Here is a 24291-nt window from a genome sequence, read left to right as displayed (position 1 = left end):
GTCCCTCCCAAGACCCAGAGCCCTGAGCAGTGAGGATCAGAATGCTGTCCTTTTAAAGGCTCATTTATGCTCAACGTTAAACACAGATACAGATGAAGACAGAGCCTTCTGTCGGTACTCTGTGTTCATTTTGTACATAATTTGCAAGTTTTCTAAAAACTTACGGATGTGGATGGGACAGAGGAATACCACTGGAAACCGTGAGGGCAGTGCAAGATGCGAATGGGGATGCTAATCGCCCTGTCTCACTCAGAGGTGCACTGTGCAGGTTCTCATGCCTGACGTGTGAGTCTACTTGGCAAAGCAAGTTTTTGAATGTCCTGGTGGCAATCTGAAAGTACTGGAAATGATATTCGTCATCAATTTCCCTCATTGGTAAGACGAGTGAATAAAATTCTCCGTCCAAATATAACGCAGTATTTAATAGCCCCAGAGACCACCGCCATCTAGAATGCTGCCTTTTCATTGTTTTTTAATTAAACACAATTACTAAGTTCCTCCGCCATCGCCATGTTTGCTTTTTACTCTGAACTGCCCTCTACTGGATGTGTTGCTCAACAAACATGTCAATGGAGCTGATGCAAGGAAGCTTGTTGGCAGTGACAGTTATATCGCTTGAAGTGCACAAATACAGGGGTTAGACAATGAAACTGAAACACCTGTCATTGTAGTGTCGGAGGTTTCATGGCTAAATTGGAGCAGCCTGGTGGCCAATCTTCATTAATTGCACATTGCACCAGTGAGGCTATGTGCATCCAATGGTTCAAACATTGTATCCTGAAGGTGGTGCCGTGTATCAGGACGACAATGCATCAATACACACAGCAAGACTGGTGAAAGATTGGTTTGATGAACATGAAAGTGAAGTTGAACATCTCCCATGGCCTGCACAGTCACCAGATCTAAATATTATTGAGGCACTTTGGGGTGTTTTGGAGGAGTGAGTCAGGAAACGTTTTCCTCCACCAGCATCACGTAGTGACCTGGCCACTATCCTGCAAGAAGAATGGCTTAAAATCCCTCTGACCACTGTGCAGGACTTGTATATGTTATTCCCAAGACGAATTGACGCTGTATTGGCCGCAAAAGGAGGCCCTACACCATACTAATAAATTATTGTGGTCTAAAACCAGGTGTTTCATTCATTGTCCAACCCCTGTACATTTCCATACCAAGAGGGAGTATAAATGAGCCTTAAGACCGCTGTCCCATTAAAAGCGCTGTCCCTTTAAGAGCAAGGCAAGTGAACACTGAAGGTAGAGTTTACTGTAAACTCAGAGTTGTCTCACTCCAACACTCACACTGTTACACTGCACTCACAAACTGTCTCTCTGATGTCCTCCCAACCCATACACACACACACACACAAACATACACACACATATGCACACCCACCTACAGAACTCAGTGAATACCTACTGCTTTCACCCTCTACACTGTGTCCAAAAGTTTGGAGATCAATGAATTAACATTTTCTATAATTCTACAGTTTAATATAAATAAACTATTTGTATATTAAAACTACCTCATCTACACTATACCATTTCCTTGGTTACGCTCTCATGTCAGGTATTTTTGAGTAATTTAGAATCAAATCAAACAAATTAATTGTAATAATCTGTTATGAACATGGCGGCGCAGCAGGTAGTGTCGCAGTCACACAGCTCCTGGGACCTGGAGGATGTGGGTTCGATTCCCGCTCCGGATGACTGTCTGTGAGGAGTTTGGTGTGTTGTCTGCGTGAGTTTCCTCCGGGTGCCCCAGTTTCCTCCCACAGTCCAAAAACACATGTTGATACTCAAAAGTGTCCGTAGGTGTGAATGTGTGTGTGTTGCCCTGTGAAGGACTGGCGCCCACTCCAGGGTGTATTCCCACCTTGCGCCCAATGATTCCAGGTTGGCTCTGGACCCACCGCGACCCTGAACTTGATAAGCGGTTACAGATAATGAATGAATGAATGTTATGAACATTATGAAGACAATTTATAGAGTCTGAAGATATGACTAAGATGCTCACACTGTTACATAAAGGTGAAATGTGAGTTACTTTCATTGAAGATTTTTAGCAGTTAAGGAAAACGCTTGGGTGCACAGTTTTTGTTTTGTTTTTTTCACAAATTCCTTCCACAGTAGCAGCAGCATTCTCCATTATCTGGTTTGATTTAAAAAAAAAAACAGAACAGAATTTTATAAGTCGGTACCAATTCCACTCAATACCAATTTCGATACCATGACAAAAAATAAACCAATGAAACGAATGCATGTCAACATAATACTTTATTTAAAATGTTTTCCAGAAAAAAATGGACAATTTAGTTCATATTTTCATATTCCTTTGCTTTGTTTTCTGTTGTTTCAGAAAAACTGGGACATTTTTTCTAAAGTTGCTGAGAGCTCTTTCTTCTCTCATTTTTTGAGCACTGTTCATATTTGGTGTGTGACTGTGCTTTGGTCACTGAAATGTTTTTTTCTCAGTGTTTACATTAGACTTCTTTTTGTTAAGTGTTGTCTAAATTAAAGTCAAAACAACATCACAGATGCTGTTTTTTCTTTGGTACAAGTTGCTCAAGGAGGCAGAGAGAATTTTGCACATTTTTCACGGGCGCAACCCACAAACTCAGCTCTACTGCTACTATACATCCCACAAATGCATGTTCCTTACAACTGTGGCACCATTTAAAAGGGAAATTAACAGGCTTTCCAACGGCATAAGATTTGTTGCCAAGAAGCATTGCTACAACAAAGAAATAATGTATAATCTACCAAATAAGTGTAGTATCTACCAAACACAAATGCCCTAACTTTTTGTGCTAAATGTATGTGTAAGCAATGTGTATGATGTAATATCTACTAACCCAAATTAATCTTTGTATACCCGTATTAATGCACTAAAGTTATTCATCCAGAAAAGGAAATTGATATGAAAATATGAAATCTTCACTATTATCATCATAGAAAATTTAATTCAGGTTGAGCTTTGAACCCAAATCACATGATAATCACTTATTACTTTAAAAGCTCTTTTGTTGTATTATACAACAATATTTACAATATTTGTTTAATATGTAACAATATTTGTTTAATACTTAGTAAACACAATTAAGTAATTAGTTTAATACTAAGTAAACATCATATAAAATTCACTAATTCAATGCTACCTGGTGTCTACTGCATTCCAGATTGTTCTAGATTTTGCCATACTCAGGAATTGTTCTGATTTGTGAACAAATTTGTGGCATTTCATCAAAGTTTGTTGTATGCTGTGTTCATACTCAAGCTTTGTTAAATAAAAAAGGAGCTTATATCATGCTATTTGTATTAATTGATGAAAACAAAACCATGTGAAGTAATATAGAAAACGTATGTGCCGCATGGTGATGCATCATGATATTGAATCGAAAACATGATAATCGTAAACTAATCAAATCATGAAACCAGTGAAGATTCAGAGACACAGGTGAAGACACTGACGAGAGGGCGGAGCCAAGGGACAAAACAAAAATAGAGCCATGTGCTCAGGAAACAGAAAGAGCTTGGAACAAGAAACAGGGCAAAATGTGTGACAATTGTAGACATCAAATACTGACAAACGCAGATTTCTTTTAGTGGATTCCAATGAGCCTCGTCCAACTCCGTGTAACCACAACCTGCAGCGTATTTTCCTAAAACACTGCCACTACGAATTGATGTTTTAGCAAAAGCAGAGTCTATCATTACAACACTTGATCAAAATCAGCATATTTAATCCTTAGCCACGCTAGTCTAATATGTCAAGTGAGTAAACCTGCTATCAGTTCTTAATGGACACTCAAACTGTACTGGCAGAATGGCGAGGGGGCCATAAAGGTCTAGCAGCCAATGGAGATACTTTTTAAAGAAAGTGATTTTTCAGGTTTCATTGGTCATTTTGATATCAGCTGCTATGAACAGAGATTAATGCCCACATTAAACAATGCATCACCATTCAGAGAAGGGATCTATATGGCAACAATGGTTCTGTTGTTAAAATGTCAATCTTGTTACAACAGAAGAACCATTTTGAGGTCGTGTCTGATATTGCCCACTACCCTCCTGAGTTCAGTTCCCTGTAAGAGTGCACTATTTAGTGTATAATGTAGTGAAAAGTGTGCTGGGAGCCATCTCCAACACAACTGTATTTACACTTCTCTCCATCCTACATCCCTTCTAACTGTGTGTTCCCACAATGTGGCGACCCACAAGGTGAGTGATCAGTCATTTCCTTGGGGAGTGCATGATTAATAGCTGTAATTTATCAACAAGTGACACTGCGCCAGAGCGATAAGTGACAGATTGTTCTGGGATTTTGTCAGTGTCAAACAAATGAATGATGGCAGAGCTAAGCAACGTTTTACACCACTGGACATACTGGCCCAAGATCCTCAGCTTCTGTTCTCTGAATATTCTGTTCCCACTGGCATTGTGTTCCTGTTCTCAGCATTGTAGAGATAACATGGATGTTTCTTATTTGCCCGTTTTGTATGACGCCTCTTTGTAAAAACACAAGGACAATTCTCAAGAAGAATTGAGTTTGGAAGAAAGCAGCAATACATATCTTTGTATCTCCCAAAATAGTAACTTTACAGAAGAAAAATACTTTGTTGAATATCAATGGAAGTAAATGTAAGTACATTTTATTAGAAGTAATTTTAAAGCATTTCAATTGGTCCACAGGAATACCACAGGATTCTGCTCCTTTTACCATTTATGGAGAAGAATGCCACCATTCCCATCAAACAGACCAAAAATCCACAGTGTCTCTGATGGAGGCTAATAATAGCTGGGAAAGTAAATATACTGGATTCTCCAGCATTAAAACCACCCAAAGTCCACCCACGGTGGGGGTAATAAATATAAACAAAAACATCTGAGAGTGTCCAAATGTTTGTGAACACCCTTCTGTAACCAGACCCCACTCAGGATAGTGTGTACATCCCTACCTGTGAAGATCCATACCTGTGAGACAAGCTGAAGGCTAATTATGTGAAGGCTGAACACTATTAGATCCTCACAGTAATGTTCCAAAACCTAGTACAAAACCTCCCAGGAGAGTACAGACTGTTCCTCCAGTGAAGAAAGGAACACACACCTGAGGAACGACCCTCAGTTCAAAAGGGATGGGGGTCCACAGACACGCAGAGACAGAGAAGGAGGTGAGACGGAGATTAGACATAGAAGGCGGAGCCATCCTCTAGGAGGAGGAGATGTGGACATGTGATTTACGCTCCCAAAGCTTTCAGCTGTGTATGGAAGTGAACGCTGGTCTGATTTTCTGGGAGGTAAAGGTTAATGAGCTGAGGTTCAGAAAGACTGGTGTCATGGAAAGTGAACAGGTGAGCGGACAAGTGTGGTTCTGTTTCCTACAGAGGGATAAAATCTTCAATGAATCTACATCCCCCTGACATGCTACATCATTCCCAGGAACTCCAGGTATAGGCCAGATTTCTCTATGACTGCAATGAGCTACAGAATTCCTCTGATGGCCAGGATGCAGACTGGGAGAGAGTAAAGGGACAGTAACATCTCCTCCCTCAACATTTACAGCTGAGGAGGCTCTGAGAAAGTCACATAACTTCCAACACATAAACCCACCACTCTATTTCTCTCTCTGTGTGTGTGTTTGTTTGTGTGTGTGTGCTCACTGGCACGGAGACTAATTGAGACTCACCCTGTCGGTGGAAGGCCTGTTTGAGGCTCAACAGGATGTTGGCAAAGTTCCGGACGTCACTGACCAGCTGCAGAATGTAATCAGGACGATCGGCGCAGAGGGTCGTGTCATCAACCGTACCGCCTGGGCCCCTGCCACTATCCCACAGCACAGAACCACTCCCTACACCACCACTCACACTGACCCCGCTCTGACCAAACATCCCAGCGGTTACCACAGCAAATGGGCACTTAAACCCTCATTCACTGTACCTACGAGGGGTAGAGAGAGAGAGTAAGTTCATCTCAAGTCAATCATATAATGATTTCAATTAAGAAGTGGGCAGGTAAAGGGATAGAGGGCTATATGGACAGATCAGCAGAAATATAAATATGATCTGTATTACTGTTATTACTATGCCAACAATAATATTGTTATTACTACATATATCTCTAATATTATCTAACATTAATATCACAATTTTTGCTACAATTATATTAGTATATTTTAAAATTGGAATCACAGAATCACGTGATAATAACTAATTGCCACCCACCGCCATCCCGTCTCAGAGTATAATAAATACATCAGTGAATAATATTAACACCAATATACAATATATAACAATGCCTATATACTTTCTTGATCTCATCACACATCCCTCACTCAAACTGTGCCTTAAAAACATTTCAGAGTAAAATCCCATTTAAACCATGACTTCTCTTTTCTTTCAGCATTTTACACACCTCGTTTCCCTGTAAAAGCCAAGGCTAAAACAGCTGAAATCTTCTGGACTTCCTGGAATGTAAGAGATCTTTATCATTAATTCAGGACTGAAAAACCTCATTTCTAAATACTTCTCATACCTAAGATCTCTGGCTTGAGTTAAACCAAGTCAAAGCCTACAGAAAATGTAACTTGTTTAAGTCGTATTTAATTTAGACAAGGGTTTAAAGGGTCTCATTTTTAAAACAATGACAGCATAGCTGGATTTCGAGGTTTAGGGGGAGATTTAAGACGGCTAACAAACACCTGAAAAATACACAAATACGAAGAGTAACAAATTAATTTGTAATTCCATCTTGAGTGGTTCTACCTTAAAATGAACCCGTAGCCGTGTTAATAAATAGTTTGGTTGTTTTAGGTGAAGCTAGTGCTATAAAATGCAAAAAAATTACACTGTGCTGGAAGAATTTTCCGTTCCACCTTAAATGATGCAGTAACTCCTTCGCCATTTAAGGTGGAACGGAAAATTCGTAAAAGACAAAATTCAACAAGATAACATCGAATAAATGTAAAATTGTACTTACTAAGCAACATCATACGGCTGGAGTTTTAGTTTACATAAAATTATAGTCCATAAAATCCGGTTTTAAGCGATTTCTGAGTTAAAATCTGTAAGTCTCCAACTGCACTCTCTCTGAGGTAAACCGTAAATGTACTGCAAAAACTTCACATTGGCTGGCGCTGTTTCCCATTTCGCTCCTCAATTGAGGTTGTGTTCATTAGTTTGTATTTTTTTTATTTCCCACACGTTTTCCGACAAATCTTTGTGGAGGGCACATTAAAGACAAATCCATGTATATTATAAAAAGTCACACTTTGTGTTTTATAACATGATGAAATGTTTCTGTCTTTGCACGACTGAAATGCCCAGACCATATTTGCTGTTTGATATTTTGGTTAGATAATTTGTTTTTATATACAAATGATAAAATTATAAGGAATTATAAGGTTATAATTATAAATTGTAGGGACAAAAACCAGGGATGTGTTAAAATATTTACTATTACTACATAATATTTTTATTTAAGGGCGGCATGGTGGTGCAGCAGTATAGTGTCACAGTCATACAGCTTCCCACTCCTGATGACCGTCTGTGAGGAGTTTGGTGTGTTCTCCCCATGTCTGTGTGGGTTTCTTCCAGGTGCTCCGGTTTCCTCCCATGGTCCAAAAAAAAACAAAACAATGCGTTGGGTAGGTGAATTGGTGACTTAAAAGTGTCTGTAGTGTGAGTTTTAGAGGTGAGCGGATGTCTGTCTGTCTGTGTGACACAGTAGTGAGTGTGTGTCGTCATGTGAAGGACTGGCACCCCTGTCCAAGGTGTGTTCCCGCCTTGCGCCCAGTGATTCCAGGTAGGCTCCGGACCCACTGCGACACTGAATTGGAAAAGCAGTTACAGATAATGAATGAATGAATATTTTATGGCTTGTATTCTTCTGATCTTAGGATTTTATACCTTAATGTAAAGTAGTACATGAATAAAATACATTGTTATTATGGTTATTACTGTTAGAAGTAGGAACAGAATGGAAAGAAGGACAAAGCTGTGGTGGATAAAATATTCCTCGGCCGAATTTTCCATATCCTGAAAATCCTCCACAGGTGTTTTGTAAAGAGGTGAGTCCTTCACAAATTACACATCGATGTGGTGTCTCGCCGATGTGATATGGTTGATTGTTGAGACTAGTTTTGGTGAACGGAACCAGGCATCACACACCCAGCATTTTATTCCCTTTTCACCTTCACCAGTGCCAGCATGGTCTACAGAGTCTCTGATTATAGTGGAGGACAGTGTGTCCCCCACACAGCACCTTGCACGTCCCTCTCCTTTACTGTCCTCACTTTCTTTGAGGAGCTTTTAGAGGAGGATGCCCAGTTCCATTCATCTCAACTACTGTCCTGATACTCTTCACGGCTCTGATCATCTCTGTGTTTACAGCCTGGCCTGAAGACCCTGAAGAGGAATTCCTCTGTAATGTCGGTCCTGCTGTGGTCTTATTGTCAGAAATGTTCTCTTTAAAGTTGTTTATGTGTTTATTTGTGATAAATATGTGATGTTTACTGCTCATCACTGTGACGTTAATGTCCAGAACTTTCTGCGACGTGTGGATGATCTACAACGGAATTTATAATTATGCATTAATTACACTGCAATTATTCTGCATTACATTTTTAATCTTTACTAAAGGTGCATGTGTGTGCGTGAGCAAATGAAGTGGTTGAGGTTAGAGTGCAGTGGTGTGTAGGTTACAATGTGGTGGTGAAATGTACTGAACCTTGTTTGTGCGCCTCTGTGTAGTGAGTGTTTTACCATTAGGGGTCGCTGTAGGAGTTTATCTGCTTAGGTAAAAGTCGCCGACCCTGTTTTACCTGTTTAACATATCTTTCTCCCAAACGCACACCACTACACACATAGGCGTTACACCACTGTTTAACCAGTATTTATAAATGTCCATCATTTGTTAACTTATTTCTCTGTGTGTGTGTGTGTATATGTGTGTGTGTGTGTGTTTGCAGTGCAATCAACCAAAGTATTTAAGGCATATTTATTCAACTTTATTGCTATGATGCCATTTGTAAGTGCGTCATTTATTAATGGACTACTACTCATTCATTAATGAGTGTCTTTCATGACCTTTATCCAGTATATAATCAATAACTAATAAAATACCTCTTCCTCCCTCTCTCTCTCTCTCTCTCTCTCTCTCTCTCTCTCTCTCTCTCTCTCTCTCCCTCTATCTATCTATCTATCTCGGATCTCGTTAGTGAATAATTTTCTGAAGTTTGGTCTGAATGAAGCTTTGTTTCAGAGTGAGACTCACCGCACACATACTACCTCAGGTACAGAACTACACTCATATATATATATATATATATATATATATATATATATATATATATATATATATATATATATATATATACACATAAATATATATATATATACATATATAAATATGTATATATACATATTTATGTGTGTATATATATATATATATATATATATATATATATATATATACACACACACACACACATACACACAAACACACCCCAGTACGGGTTTTCAGGAGGAACTACATTTTTTCTGCAGATATTTGACCTTCTATAAACTGTGCAACCTGGACAATCGCATCACCAACCCTGACCAGTTGCTGACTCAGGACCTGGAGAAGTTCTGTACGAGTGTTGTGGACCTTTACTCCAACATAAGCAAGGTAACACTCACTCAATCACTTACTCAGTCATTCACAGACTTGAACAGTGAAGAGGACCTCTGTGTGGGTGTGTGGGTGTGTTTCGGCAGCCACTGCTGGACATCACCATCTACATCTTCAAACAGACCTTGGTTATCAGAGCCACAGTGAGTCTCAAACCGTTTTATATTTCATTTATTTTATAATATAATGTTTATAACTGTTTATAGCACTTTGAGGCTCTGCTCGTTTCTGAGGACCCCTGGGTCCAGGGGGGCCACACAGACACAGAGATGGTGTACAACAGAACACCTGATGCATTACACACAAACACACACACACACACACATGCTCAGTTACCTACTGCTGTGGGGGTTACTGGGGGAATTCTGAGGGCTGTATAATTTGGTTGCAGTTTAGCAGTTTGAGCAAGAATTGATTGCATCATGACGAGTTAATTACATAAATTCTGCGCACTGAGCCGCTCTGAAAATACATTTGTAGTGGATATGATGAATGTGTATTAATTTCTAATTCAAAATTGTGACTTTCTGAAGATGTGATTTGATATACCCAAACTTTAGCTCGTTTCAGAGACATCTCTAACCAAGATCGTAAGGTGAGATAAACCTCCAGAGCAGGCCCATAAAACCCCCTCCAAAGACCCTTTTTATGACTTAAGGACCCCCAGGGTCAAGAAAAGAATGCAGAGAGACACAGAGACTCAATCTTGATTGAAACTCACAATGCCCTCTTACACCTTTAAAGACTGTTTACTCTAAAAAGACTCAAACATCCCAAAGTTCTTACATGGAAACAAGTTGTATATGGGCGCAACTGTTTGAAATTAATCCCGTTTTGACGATCAAAATAGGTGGAATTAATTTACATGTGTTTAAAGTCATTTTTGTTTATATGAATTTATGTAGAACCAAGGTAGTCACATACTATGTGTTTCTGGGCAGAGGAGCTAGAGTGCAATGACATCATGCACTCTAGCCATCCCGCATTCAAGTGAATGGAGGGATAGTGAAGGAGGGATTAAATGGGACGGATGAGTGTGAGAGGTCCGATATTTGATGTGATGGGTCTTGGTGTACCTGGGTCCGACCGTTTGTCAATTTTGAAGCTACAGCCACGAAATTTCAGAGTTACAGCAGGTTGAAATTTTGGCCAATGCATTCCTATGGGAAAAATTCCGAAATCCGTAAGTTGGATCACTCCAAAAAGCACAAGCAACCCGAGCTGGCATAGGATCTATGACCATGTGAAGTTTTGTGGCTGTAGCATGAAAACACTAGGAGGAAATAGCATTTTATATTTTGTGAATAGAAAAATAATATGAAAAGGGAATAATAACAAACCAAATTAATTTAACCATAAAAATTTACTTTTATGGTTAACTCAATCTGTTAATTTCTGGTTAACTCAAATTACAACAGTACTCCCTTTGGAAAAACAGACATATAGCTTGCATCATTGGACCATGTATACTGGCAAAAAAAATGTTAGTTACATGGTCCTGGAGGTTCACTAAAATTTACTGGTTGTAATGCAACAGTAAAACTAAAAAAAAAAAAATAAAGTTCTTAATCCTCTAAAACAGCTGGAAACCAAAATAGCATTTCTTCTAGAAACACACCTTTAATGATATTCATCAGCAAAAACTGTGCAAGAGGTGGGTGTTATGGCAATTAGTCTAGTCACCAGAAAGGAAGACAGATTCTTCTCAGATCCGAGGAGAAAACAGAGGAATAAAGACACAGAGTCAAGCATTCACTCCAATTTCAATTTATTTGGACAATCACACGTTTATATATGCCTTTTGTCACAAACACTTGTCTTGTTATCTCTGATTACTTCCCCAAGTCTTAGACATTCTCAGTATGATTTTGCTAGCTAATTCTTCCTTCTCCTTATGTTGCCCTCTTATGTATATTTGACATTTGGATAAAGCTTCTAACTTATTTGGATTAATCTAGCTTAAGCAGAACCTGCAAAACACTTCTCCTTTCTCAAAGTTACACTCAAGGTCAAGCACAGCACATTCTGTTGGGTCATTACATATCATCTACTGTCTTAGAACATCATACATGGATTACAGAGTTAATTTGCATTTTTCCATCATATTCCCCCCTTTTCATGATTAATATGATTTAGTTATGATTGATCACATGGAATGAATCACACTTAATCATAATAAATATATCAAAGAGTATTAAAATAAATGCAAAATATAACATCAACCACAGACCAGCTATGCTCTTGGCCTGTGCATCATAACTAATGCATGTAAAAATGTATCACTGCAATCGATTACATCTCAACATCATAAGGCACCTCCACATCCGAAAGACTCTCAATGGAAACATAAATGAGTTGAAGCATTTCAAAGGGCAGTTCATCCAGGGCTGGATGGAGATTCATATAGTCGGTGCTGGGACAAAGCTTCTATGTGGATTAGTTTTGGTGATGTTGTAAACAAAAGAACCACCTGCTCTTTCTATTCTGTTCACATTTTAAAGAAAAGGTCTCAGTCCACTAACTCAGAGGTCTTTCATATCCTGTCCACTTTAGCATTTTGGAGATATGAAGTTTTGCTGCACACAGGTTTTCCTCTCAGACCAGGCCCCATTCCTGGAGGACCAAAATCTCAACACAAATATAACCTTACACAGCCTTAAACATGACCACACAAAATGTGTCAGTGATAAAACGTTTAAACAGGAACAGCTAATATATTATGCATAAATGATCTGCCGTCCAATATGCTACTTTTTACTTGTAGCTGAACTTTACATGCTGTTTTTGCACAAACTGTACACGTTTGTTGTGGTTATTGTTGTTTTTGTTTGTTGGTCTTTGATGGTCTATACAGATCAGTGTGGTCAATGACATCAGGTCAAGCAAAAATAAGAAATTAATGTGTCACGCCCTAGTCCTGTCATGCCTGTTTTCACCGCCATGTGCTCTCTCTGCACATGGCTCTGTCTGTTGTTGTCCTTGTCTCCGCCCATGTCCTGCCTTTGTTCCACCTCCTTGTCCGCTGTCCTCATTATCTGTCTCAGGTGTGTCTCATTTGCATGTGTATTTAAGTCCCCTTCTCTCACTCCCTCTTGTCGGACATTTCACCTTTGTTTTGTCAGGTTCCCAGTCAAGTCATGTTTTTTTGTGTCGTTCTCGTTTGATTCCAGTTCCCAGTCTCGTTGTTTTGCTTCCTTTGTCTCGACGCTCAGTCTATTCAATCTGTCCCTCTATTCGGTTTGTTCTGTCTGTTTTCTTCCTTGTGCCTCTCTAGCTTGTTTCTCTGGTCTGTTAGTGTTTCCTTTCCTGTGCTTTGTGTACTTTTGTGGTTTCTGTCTGTAGTATATTAGTTCTCTGTCTGTCTAGTTCCCTCTGTTTAGGTTTAGTCAGTAGCTGTCTCTTTAGTCTAGGTCTCTGTTTGATTCTTTCTGTCCAAGTCTGCCTGTCTTTGTTTTGTTAACCTTAGATTAAATAAAGTATTCTGTGTTTTAGCGAGTGCGTCCGCTTCCGTCAGTCTGCTCTGTGATTCCTGACAGAATGTCTGACCACAATAAGGACGCAGCTAACACAAACAAACCTTTTGCGAGGTGTGCTATTCACTGGACGCCGTTCCATACTGGTCTCAAAGATCCTGTGGGGGAGGTTTTAAAAGCGGCTTCGGAATGGAGTAGCCGGCTCCAGCTCATGCCCGGCGCGGTTCCTTATCCCCTACCAGAGGAGTCGACTCTTGAATCGAGTGATTACTCCAACGTGAATCGTAGGAACCAGCGAAAGAAGCGGGCTGGAGTCTCCCCCTCGCTGATGGATTACCCCCTCAGGTCCGGGGAAATTTTTTGGGGGGGGATAAGGGTGGGGGCTGTTAGCCTCCGACTTCTGGACAAGGGAAGTGAGGCTAACAGGGGCGCACCTCTGGGGGATCCAGGGTTAAAGAGATCCCTCAAGAGTGCACCCATCAGACCCCCTAAACCCTTAACAGTTCGAGTACTGGATGTCGTCGCAGGGCCCCCTGCCTCCATTTTGCAAGCCTTTATGCATTTCTGGATGTCTGTCAAAGGCGACGCCACCTGGCCGCTCCTGTCCCCGTGAAGGCGGCCACCCAGGCTGCTCCTGTCCCTGTGAAGGCGGTCATCCAGGCCGTTCCTGTTCCCGTGAAAGCGGCGAATCCAGCCACTCCTGTCTCCATGAAGGTGGCGAACCCAGCTGCTCCTGTCTCCATGAAGGCGGCACCCACCGCTCCTGTCCCAGTGAAGGCGGCCACCCAGGCCGCTCCTGTCTATGTGAAGGCGGCAAACCCTGCCGCTCCTGTCTCCGTGGATGCGGCACCTGCTGCTCCTGTCTCCGTGAATGCAGTACTCGCCGCTCCTGTCTCCGTGAACGCGGTACCCGCCGCTCCTGTCTCCGTGAATGCGGCTTCCGCTCCTATATCTGTGAAGGCGGCTTCCACAGCTGCTCCTGTCTCCGTGAAGGCGGCCACCCAGGCCGCTCCTGTCTTCATGAAGGCGGCTTCCACAGCCGCTCCTGTCTCCGTGAAGGCGGCCACCCAGGCCGCTCCTGTCACGGTGAACGCGGCGCCCGCCGCTCCTGTCACGGTGAACGCGGCGCCCGCCGCTCCTGTCACGGTGAACGCGGCGCCCGCCGCTCCTGTCTCCAAGAAGGCGGCCACACCGGCCGCTCGTGCTCCTGAAAATGCGGCTTCATCAGCCGCTCCTGACTCCGTGAAGGCGGCTTCATCCCGCTCCTGGCGGCATTCCCTGCCACGTCTGTTCCTATGAAGGCGGCGTCCCCCACCGCTTCTGCACCAGTGACTGTGGCCATGGCCGTTTCTGCTCCAGTGACTGTGGCCCCGGCCGCCTCTGCACCCGTGACTGTGGCCCCGGCCGCTCCTGATCTTGTCCGTAGGTCGGCCCCAAGGACTTCATGGCTGATCCCCAGAACTGTGCCCAGGCTGGTTCCTCAGACATTTGACAGTCCTGGGCATCCCTCAGTTGTTTTTGTTCCTATGTCTGTGTTCATGTCAGTCCCTGTTCCCCTGCCAAGTCCTGTCCAGTCCCCTGTTAATCCAGTCCAGTCCCCATTTCAACCCTCTGTCCTGTCTCAAACCTCAGTTATGTCTCCACTCCTGTCCCCTGTCCTGTCACCTGCCCCTGTCCAGTCTTCTGTCTCTAAACCTGTTCAGTCCCCAGTCTTGTCACAGTTCCTGTCTAATATACAACCCCAGTCTCCTGTCAAGTCTTGTGTTTCCGGTCCCGTCCTGTCTAGTCCATTCCAGTCTCTAGTCCTGTCTCCTATATCCGGTCTTGTTTTCCGTGCCCTGTCCTGTGCCAGCTCCTGGGGGGTTTAAGTGTACGCACCCCGGGAGTTGCGCGTCCAGGGGGGGCATCTGTCACGCCCTTGTCCTGTCATGCCTGTTTTCACCGCCATGTGCTCTCTCTGCACATGACTCTGTCTGTTGTTGTCCTTGTCTCCGCCCATGTCCCGCCTTTGTCCGCTGTCCTCATTATCTGTCTCAGGTGTGTCTCGTTTGCATGTGTATTTAAGTCCCCTTCTCTCACTCCCTCTTGTCAGACATTTCACCTTTGTTTGATCAGGTTCCCAGTCAATTCATGTCATTTTGTGTCGTTCTCGTTCTCATTTAATTCCAGTTCCTAGTCTCGTTGTTTTGCTTCCTTTGTCTCGTTGCTCAGTCTAGTCAATCTGTCCCTCTATTCGGTTTGTTCTGTCTGTTTTCTTCCTTGTGCCTCTCTAGTTTGTTTCTCTTGTCTGTTAGTGTTTCCTTTCCTGTGCTTTGTGTACTTTTGTGGTTTCTGTCTGTAGTATATTAGTTCTCTGTCTGTCTAGTTCCCTCTGTTTAGGTTTAGTCAGTAGCTGTCTCTTTAGTCTAGGTCTCTGTTTGATTCTTTCTTAGCGAGTGCGTCCGCTTCCGTCAGTCCGCTTCCTTCAGTCCGCTTCCGTCAGTCCGCTCCGTGATTCCTGACATAATGATTCAGATTAAAATATATGACCCTCAAGTTTATGTTAGTGGCACATTAGATTTCTGCTGGATTGATGGAAAGTCAAGAAAAAAATTAACAATAGCCTGTATTAAAAAATTGAATGTTTTTGTTACATATTAACCCATTAACTCCTGCCTCTGCATTGTAATTAGCTGAGGGACATTGTAAGAGTGCGAATATTGCACGGTAATGTCACTCTTGACAAAAGCTCTTCTAGTATTACTCCACCACATACACACATAACCAACAGTGACACCAGTACTTATAGGACAGCAAGGGGCACCTGACAGAATGGAAATAATCTACCTACAGTCATACACAGTCTATCTACAGTCATACACTCGAGGTTCACGCTGTAATCCATTCATCTGCACTGCTGACCCTCACGGACACACTGAACCTCTCTGTCTAAAGCTCACCCAGAGGATTCTGTAAGACTTGTTCTTGTTAGAAATCATTGAGAAGTTATGATGTAAATGCAGATTTACCAAACTGATTTTGTATTTAAAATATACATCATTTAGGGGAAGTTAGTGCTTGGTCTCTTTCTTTGGAGAGTCTGGTAGCCTCTGTTATTGGTTCTTCAGTAAATGCACTGGTACCGGATTGAACCAGGAACACTCACAGAACATATGAAATAATAAATAGATATTTGTCTGATTAAAGCGACATTAAAAGCTTGTGTCAGTGTTGAAACAAGTGTTCTACAGAAAAAAAAAAAAAAAAAAAAACATTCAGGGGAAACAAGACCTCATGCAGGGTATTCTGTGGAATTTGGTGGATTTGTTCTTTAATGAGACAAACTCTGTAGTGCTGTAGACCGAACAAACTAGAGTTTAATACTCCTCTCAAATAACACCAACAACATGGTTTAGAGGAGAATTGGTTATAATTTCTGCGCATTAATTTATCAGTCATTGATTCTAATCTTTAAGCTTTATTTGAAGAAAATGGTCTAATGTTTAATTAACTGTTTTTCTGATTGAGTTTCATAAATTTATTAGGCAATTTCACCTTACATCTTCATGATTGGATGTTTTTTTTTAATCATTTTTAAGGATTTATAAGCCAGGTATCTTTATTCCTTTGTGTCTCAGATGAGTTTATTCTGCTTTGATCTTTAAATTTACCACAGACTAAAGGTTAATGTTGGAAATGATGTGGTGTCCAGCGTCGTCATTCAGAACTCCTGACTAGGTGAAGCAGTGCTCTTTTAAAGGTCAGATACAGTCAGTTTTCCAGAAGCTGATCTTTGATGGTCAGTTGGTCAGTTGAACAGACCCTAAAGCTACAGTCAGAGACCAGGTATACGTCCAAAAACATTTGATATTGATGACTCTTAAAAGTGTGTTTCACAGGATTTGCTGGTCTTCCTGATCTACCACCCTCAGACCTTGAGGAGCTTTTGAAACCCTGAAACTCTGAAGCTTGAAAGACAGGGAAAACCAGTCGAGGGGAAACTCCAACCTGAAGGTCTTGCCCTTAAAGCCCCTGGGAACCCATTTTGAAATTTTGTGTTTTTGTGTATAATTCTAAACTTGGGTGTTATGTGAAAAGTGATTCCTCCACGTTTAATCACAATTAATGAATTAATGAATCACAATTAATTCAATTGTTTGTAGGTCACCTTCTCTGACTTCTGCCTTTTCTGATCTTTTTGCCTTCCTCTGATTTTCCTGGCCTCCTGACTGAATGGCTTCTAGTTGGTGTGCTTAGACTTTTTTGAGTCATGCAGTTCCGCCCACTTGAGAGGGGACTATTCTCTGATTAGCTATTGAGCATAGAGCCATGCAACCGCCATGTGGTTTGAGCATGCAGTTCTACATTAATTAACTTTAACTACTTTTGCTTAGGATGACAGTAGTGGATAAACCTTTTTTATATTTTACTGTTGATTTCTTTCCTGAATTAATAAACTGAGTATGATAATCTGGGCATAAAATTACTCTAGTCATTAGATATTAATTGGTATTCTTTTAGATTGAGGAAGGAATTAATCTCCTTATTACAGAAATTCATATAAAATCATGCAAACAGGGTTACACACATTTAGAGAATAATATAGAATCACACATCATTTTGGATAATATAATAAATTTGATAATGGATAAACTGGATAGGGGAAATGCATAAATATGTCTATGATACCTTTCCTTTTAGGGAAAGACAGATAGATAGAGACCATTTGTGTGTGTGTAGGGGTTCCCTGATAAAATTATTTAAATAATCCATAATCTTTAAGGTGATCAGCATACGTATCCACTACAAAAGGCACCAAACTCTCCCTAGAGAACAAGGCAAGTCTTATTTCAGGTAAACTGATCAGTGAGTATAGCTGTAGTGTTTCATTCAGTGTGTTCAAGTTAAAGTTCAAGTCATTTCAGCAGTATACAGTGTTTACAGTACACAGTGAAACGAAATAGCGTTCCTCCAGGACCAAGGTGCTACATAAAACAATGTGTCTGTGTGTGTGTGTGTGTGTGTGTGCGCGCTTCTTCAGTCCAGTCTCAGTCTCTAGGTGTTCAGGAGTCTGATAGCATGTGGGAAGAAGCTGTTACGGAGTCTGGATGTCATGGCTCGAATACTTCGATACCTTTTTCCAGACGGCAGTAGGTTGAAACGTGTGTGAAGGGTGTGTGTGATCTCCCACAATGCTGAATGCTTTGCGCGTGCAGCACAGTGGTGTAAATGTCTGTAATGGAGGGAAGAGACACAACGATAATCTTCTCAGCTGTCCTCACAATCCGCTGGAGGGACTTGCGATCTGCCACAGTGCAGTTCCCAAATAAGACAGTGATGCAGCTGGTCATGATGCTCTCAATGACTCCTCTGTAGAAAGTGGTGAGGATTGGAGGTGGGAGATGAATCTTCCTCAGCCTTCGCAGGAAGTAGAGTCACTGCTGGGCTTTCTTTCTGATGTTACTGGTGTTAGTGAACCAGGTGAGATCATCCGCTAGGTGAACACCAAGGAATTTAGTGTCCTTGACAATCTCCACAGCAGAGTTGTCAATGTTCAGCGGCGAGTGCTCACCCCTTGTTTTTCTTAAGTCAACAACCATCTCCTTGGATTTGTCCACGTCCACGAGACAGGTTGTTGACACCAGTCAGTTAGCCACTGCACCTCGTCTCTGTATGCTGACTCATCGTTCTTACAGATGAGACCCACCACAGTCATGTCATCAGCGAACTTGATGACAATAGTCATTGAGGCAGGACACAGATTATCTCCCCAGGATTATTTACTACAGAGGCACAAGATCAGATCCACAGAGCTGATCCACCTGCAAAGTTTCTTGTGTAAGTTCCTAAATCAACCAAAAGCAGTAGCTAAGTACCTGCAATACCATGACTACTGCTGGTTGTTTTGCCTGCTCAGAGTGTGGCATGTTTAGTTTAACCCCCTTTTCCACCTCTAGCGATAATGATAGGGGCTGTGTTTGTGCTAAGTGCCAGTTAGTTAGCTCTCTGGTGGCTAAGGTGGACTAGTTAGAAGTGCGCATATGGGGCTTATTATTATTATTATTAAGGGATAAACAGCGAGATTCATTGCTAGCAACTCCGGGTGCCTGAGGGAGAGTCAGCACACCCTCGGCTCTGGCGGTAGAGCCCTCACAGCAGGGTGAATGGGTGACGTCTCTGCTACATAGCCAGAGAGCTAAGACTAATGCTAACACTGAGGCCAAAGCTAGCCCACTGGAACACCATGCTCTTCCGATTCATGTGTTAAACGTGTTTTCCCCGCTCAGTGAGGAGCCTGTTAAAACTGCTATGGTTATAGGAGACTATCGTTCGACACGTGAAATTAGCTACTCGTTTAGAGGTGCCAGCAGTAACAGGTAGCTGTTTACCGGGAGCCAGAGCACCAGACATTAGTGCCAACCATAGACTGTTAGCTAATAGGAAATATTCAAGGATAATCATTCATGTAGGGGCCAATTATATTTGTCTGCAGCAGTCTGAGGTAACTAAGGGTAATAAAATTTGGATTACTCAATATAAGATTACTAATTATTAGTCAGAAACAATGCAACCCTTTCACTTCTTTTGAGGTTCTTTCCACCATCATTACAAATCCGGTCACAGAAAAGAACACATTTTTATAATTATCAACCATAGTTCCCACTCCATCAGAACCAATGGAGCTAGATGTACAAATGGACTACTTAGAAAATACAATCTACTTTAGAAAATGTGGCACCACTTAAAAGAAAAAGTATGAGACAAAAAAAAGCTCGCCCCATGGTACAATGTACCCGTACCTCAAAAAGAAAACCTGTACCTTAAAACAAACACTATGGAAACTAGAGCGGAAATGGCGATAAACCAAGCTGGAAGTGTTCCACTCTGCCTGGAAGGACAGCCTTTTAGAGTATAGAAATGCCCTCTAAAACTCGTTCAGCATATTTGGCCTTGCTGATCTACAATAATAAATATAATCCTGAAGTAGTGTTTAGCAAAAATATTTGCCAACAAACTCAACCCACAGTATTAAATCTGACCGAGAAAGACTTTTTACAACTTTTTACCTACTCCCACGGCTAGAACTAGAAAAGATGAGCACCTCTGCAAACTGTACAGCTGGCACACTTGATGCAATTCCCACACAATTACACAGAGAGATGCTACCAGTTATTATCAATCCTCTTTTAACTATATTAAACTCATCCCTTAGTCTGGGCCATGTACCCAAAGCTTTTAAGCTAGCAGTTCCTTAAAGGTACATTGCATTCTCTTCTCCAGAGGGAGAGATACATGTTTGTAATATTTCATTATAGAAATGTCATATAAAAAAACATTCAAGTCTGTTCTCAGAAAAACATTCTGAAAAACATCCTGAAGATAAAACAGGGTGTATGAAATCAACACACTTTAAAATCTACAATTATAGTTTAATTATATTCCCTAATTAAATGTACAAATATATACAACTGAGGGTACCACCACAGTGACAACTGTAGTGGAAATGATTACGCACACGTTGCGGTGGCATAAACACTACATAGCGGAGTCAATGATAATTAATTATCATTTGATTAATAATTAATTATTTATTATATTTTATTTATTTATAGTGTCTTTACCGGTCCAATTTTAGCTTGGACAAGTAGGTCATCATGTTAGATAACTTTACATATTATATAGCAGAATTAGCTAGAATTAATTATTATTAATGAATTATGCTCATTGACCCGCTGTAGGTTCTTGGCTCTGATATTGAATCTGAGCTAGAAGTAATAATTGTGTTAAAAAAAAAGTGCACACACAAATAACCAAGGATTGGTTTTACCACACAACTGGTTTATTAATTGTAATATAAAATAATGAATATTGATTATACATTCATATAATGAAATGGATTACAGCGATACATGAGGGAACAGGGAGATTTATATATGAGGAAATTTCTCTGTGATAATTACCCTAGATTCTAGAAAGGCTATTGTTTATCCCAGCAAGTATTCAGCACCAACCTCCTGAGCAATGAAAGAAATGAAAACATGTGACCTTATGTATCCCGGGAGATGAACTAGGAGAATGTCACTGACGTGTGGTGCTTTCAGGCACGGCGTCCTGGAGAACTGCAGATGTGGGCCTTGTAGGCTGCAGCCGCGGGCTTTCCTTTTCTCCCCCTTTCCAGACACGGCAACCCCACCGTTGGAGCTGGTGGCGTTCTGAAGTTCTCTGTCATCGCTGATCTGCCGCCTTGTGAGAGACACATATGCAGGTCTCTCCTGGGCCTCATCTCAGAAGGTCATTCTGAGGGTGCGTGTGGCCATCTTCGTCGCTGGTCCGGAACCTTTTGTTATCACTGTGAAAATCAGAGGTCTCCTTCATGCTCTGAGTGGCATTGAATGTTGCTGGAGTTAAACTATAGCTTTTCTTAAACTATAGTTTTCTACATGAGATAAAATTAAAATAGAACTTCTGTTCTATCTGGACCACGCTTGAGGGGCCCAAGACTATTTAAGAAAGCCATGAGAGTCTGATGCCTGCAGAGGTGCCTACAGAGTAATTTCAAAACCATTTTCCTCTTTTCCTTGAAAAAGGCTAAAGGAGAAAAAGTGTGAAGTGAAGCGAAGGTGTGTGAAGAGGGCGGAAAAGTGTGGGAAAAAGCCTTTCTCATTTGGGGCCACTGGCTTTTTACCAGAGCTTAGAAAACCTGCCTTGAAGACCTGATTGGAGCCTCTCTTGCTCCAATGCTCCAATTGCTGAAATTGTTTTATTCCTAATTCTCTGTGTGAAACAGCAGACTTATGTGTGTGCGTGTGTTTCAAATAACAGCATATCGACACCTTCCCTTCAATCAACTCCTTTTGTCTCCAAACCAGAGAGGAGACAACCCAGACCAACTGAATAGAGGTGGTGCAAAGAGCACGTCTAGAAAGGCGTTAGAAATGCAAAAGGGAATAAAACAAATGGTAGATACTGAGAACAGGATACATTGAAATTTGATTGAAATGTAAAAAAGTGAGAAGATGGTAACTTCAAAGGGCACCATGGTAATGAGGGTGAGGGAATTACAGGTATAAAATACTCTGCTTCTACTCTGAGAAACTGTCAGACAGAGAGGAAACAGTTCTACGCGTAGCATTCTCTCTCCATTAAATTGTTGTTTTACTTGATGCCGAATCAGAGACTCAGCTTTCTTATTCTGTCATAATTTTACACCACAAAAAGGGTCCCTGGAGATTGGTTTTTATGACTCTGCTCTGTATTATCTCAAATTCCATCTACTGGTGCAAGGAGGGGATGTCTCTGAGAGCCAGCTAAAATCTGGGTATTAGAATGAAATCTCAGAAAGTCAAATTTCTTATTAGAAATTAATACACATTCATCATATCATACTACACAACATCTGACAATGCAATATCAGTAAGTGTGCTTTTCATACAACTTTGAACCAATGTAAACATACAGCAGTTGCAATGTATACAAATAGTACATATAATTAATAAATAGAAAATGCATTTGTAACTGGCATTGAAATTTGAATTGGGCAGTGTCATGATTTCCTAAATCCAATTAACATTCAAATGCTGTTTTTCAAAGAAACAAATCAAATCAAATCAAATTTATTTGAATAGCGCCTTTTACAACTGACATTGTCACAAAGCAGCTTCACAGTTTCAAAACAGAACATTTAAATCAAAGCCCAATGCAAGCAAGCCGAAGGCAACAGTGGCAAGGAAAAACTCCCTTGAGGCTGGAGGAAGAAACCTTGGGAGGAACGAAGACTCACAAAGGGGACCCATCCTCCTCTGATCAAACTATAGATTGAATTTTAAATGATCACCAATGAAGTGTCATTATGCTACATAATAATAATAATAATAATAAGGTGAGCAGCTGGTCTGGTCTGGTCTGGTCTGCAGGAGAATCCAGCAAACAATCTTCCATCAGTGGGCCACCATTCTCTCAGAAAACAGTAAAACAATAAAGGGAAGCAGTTAGTTTAGTTGAGTACAGCAGAGAATAAGAGCATGTGAATATTTTCTTTAGTGTAGTTACGGATCTGACTGTAACAGACTGGGAGTAGGGAAACCAGAAGGAGCTCAGGCAAAGACATCCTTTTGTTCCAAGCAAGAGAAATTGTGAGCACATCATCCAGGTTTACCCTGATTCTCCATGTCCATGAGTTCCTGAAATGACAACCTTAAACTAGACAGAAGTTAGTTGCCAAAGGCTAAACTGAACAAGTGTGTTTCGAGCCTAGACTTAAACATAGTGACTGTGTCTGCGTCCTGAACACTAGCTGGAAGATTGTTCCAGAGCTGAGGGGCTTTGTAGGAGAAGGCTTTCCCCCCCGCTGAAGTCTTATGAATTCTGGGTACTAGTAAGAGGCCGGCGCCCTGAGATCTGAGTAATCTTGGTGGTTCATAGTGTGTAATGAGGTCTTGCAAGTATTCAGGGGCAAGACCATGTAAGGATTTATACGTGAGTAAAAGAATTTTGTAATCAATACGGAATTTAACTGGAAGCCAGTGAAGGGCCGATAATACTGGGCTGATATGACCAAATTTTCTAGTTTTAGTGAGGACCCTGGCTGCAGCATTTTTAATTAACTGGAGTTTACTCAAGTTTCTGCTGGAGCATCCTGATAAAAGTGCATTGCAATAATCTAATCTTGATGTAATAAAAGCGTGAACTAATTTTTCCGCATCTGGGAGGGATAATGAATTTCTTAACTTAGCGAGGTTCCGAAGCTGTTCTTGTAATGTTACCTATATGCTGATCAAATGATAGATCTGAATCAATTATAACACCCAGATTTTTAGCTGATGACCTAGGGAGAACAGGGAAGTCAAAATTATGTATTAAGTCTGATACCTTATTTATAGCAGGTTTTGGACCTAGAAGGAGAACCTCGGTTTTGTCGCTGTTTAGCAGAAGGAAATTGTATGACATCCAATGCTTCACTTCTTTAACACAGTCCTCCATTTTCTTTAGTGTATGTTTGTCATCTGGTTTGGCTGATATGTATAACTGTGTGTCATCTGCATAACTGTGGAAGGTAATGCCATGCCTGCTAATAACTCTGCCCAGTGGCAGCATGTATAATATGAATAGTAAAGGTCCTAAAATGGAGCCTTGGGGAACTCCAAATGTTATTTTTGTATGAGTAGAAGAAA

General features: G+C 41.1%; 1 protein-coding gene across 3 annotated transcripts in view; it reads right to left on the bottom strand.

Annotated features, from left to right (window-relative positions):
• The window catches only part of LOC136675406 (rho GTPase-activating protein 29-like), a 50906-nt gene extending 43811 nt beyond the window's left edge, over window positions 1-7095 (bottom strand). For 2 of the 3 annotated variants that reach the window (XM_066651938.1, XM_066651935.1), the window contains exons 1-3: window positions 6975-7095; window positions 6411-6462; window positions 5686-5936 (exon numbers count right to left, since the gene is read on the bottom strand). In XM_066651938.1, coding sequence (XP_066508035.1) covers window positions 5686-5887 — 202 coding nt within the window. In that variant the 5' untranslated portion in view covers window positions 5888-5936; window positions 6411-6462; window positions 6975-7095. The remainder of the gene's footprint in view (window positions 1-5685; window positions 5937-6410; window positions 6463-6974) is intronic. The other variant, XM_066651936.1, reaches the window with a different exon arrangement.
• Window positions 7096-24291: the final 17196 nt, after the last annotated feature.

This window comes from Hoplias malabaricus, chromosome X1 (assembly GCF_029633855.1).
Source record: "Hoplias malabaricus isolate fHopMal1 chromosome X1, fHopMal1.hap1, whole genome shotgun sequence".
Lineage (NCBI taxonomy): Eukaryota > Metazoa > Chordata > Actinopteri > Characiformes > Erythrinidae > Hoplias > Hoplias malabaricus.
Note: the sequence above shows the minus strand (reverse complement) of the source record. Positions and strands in the feature narration are given on the sequence as shown.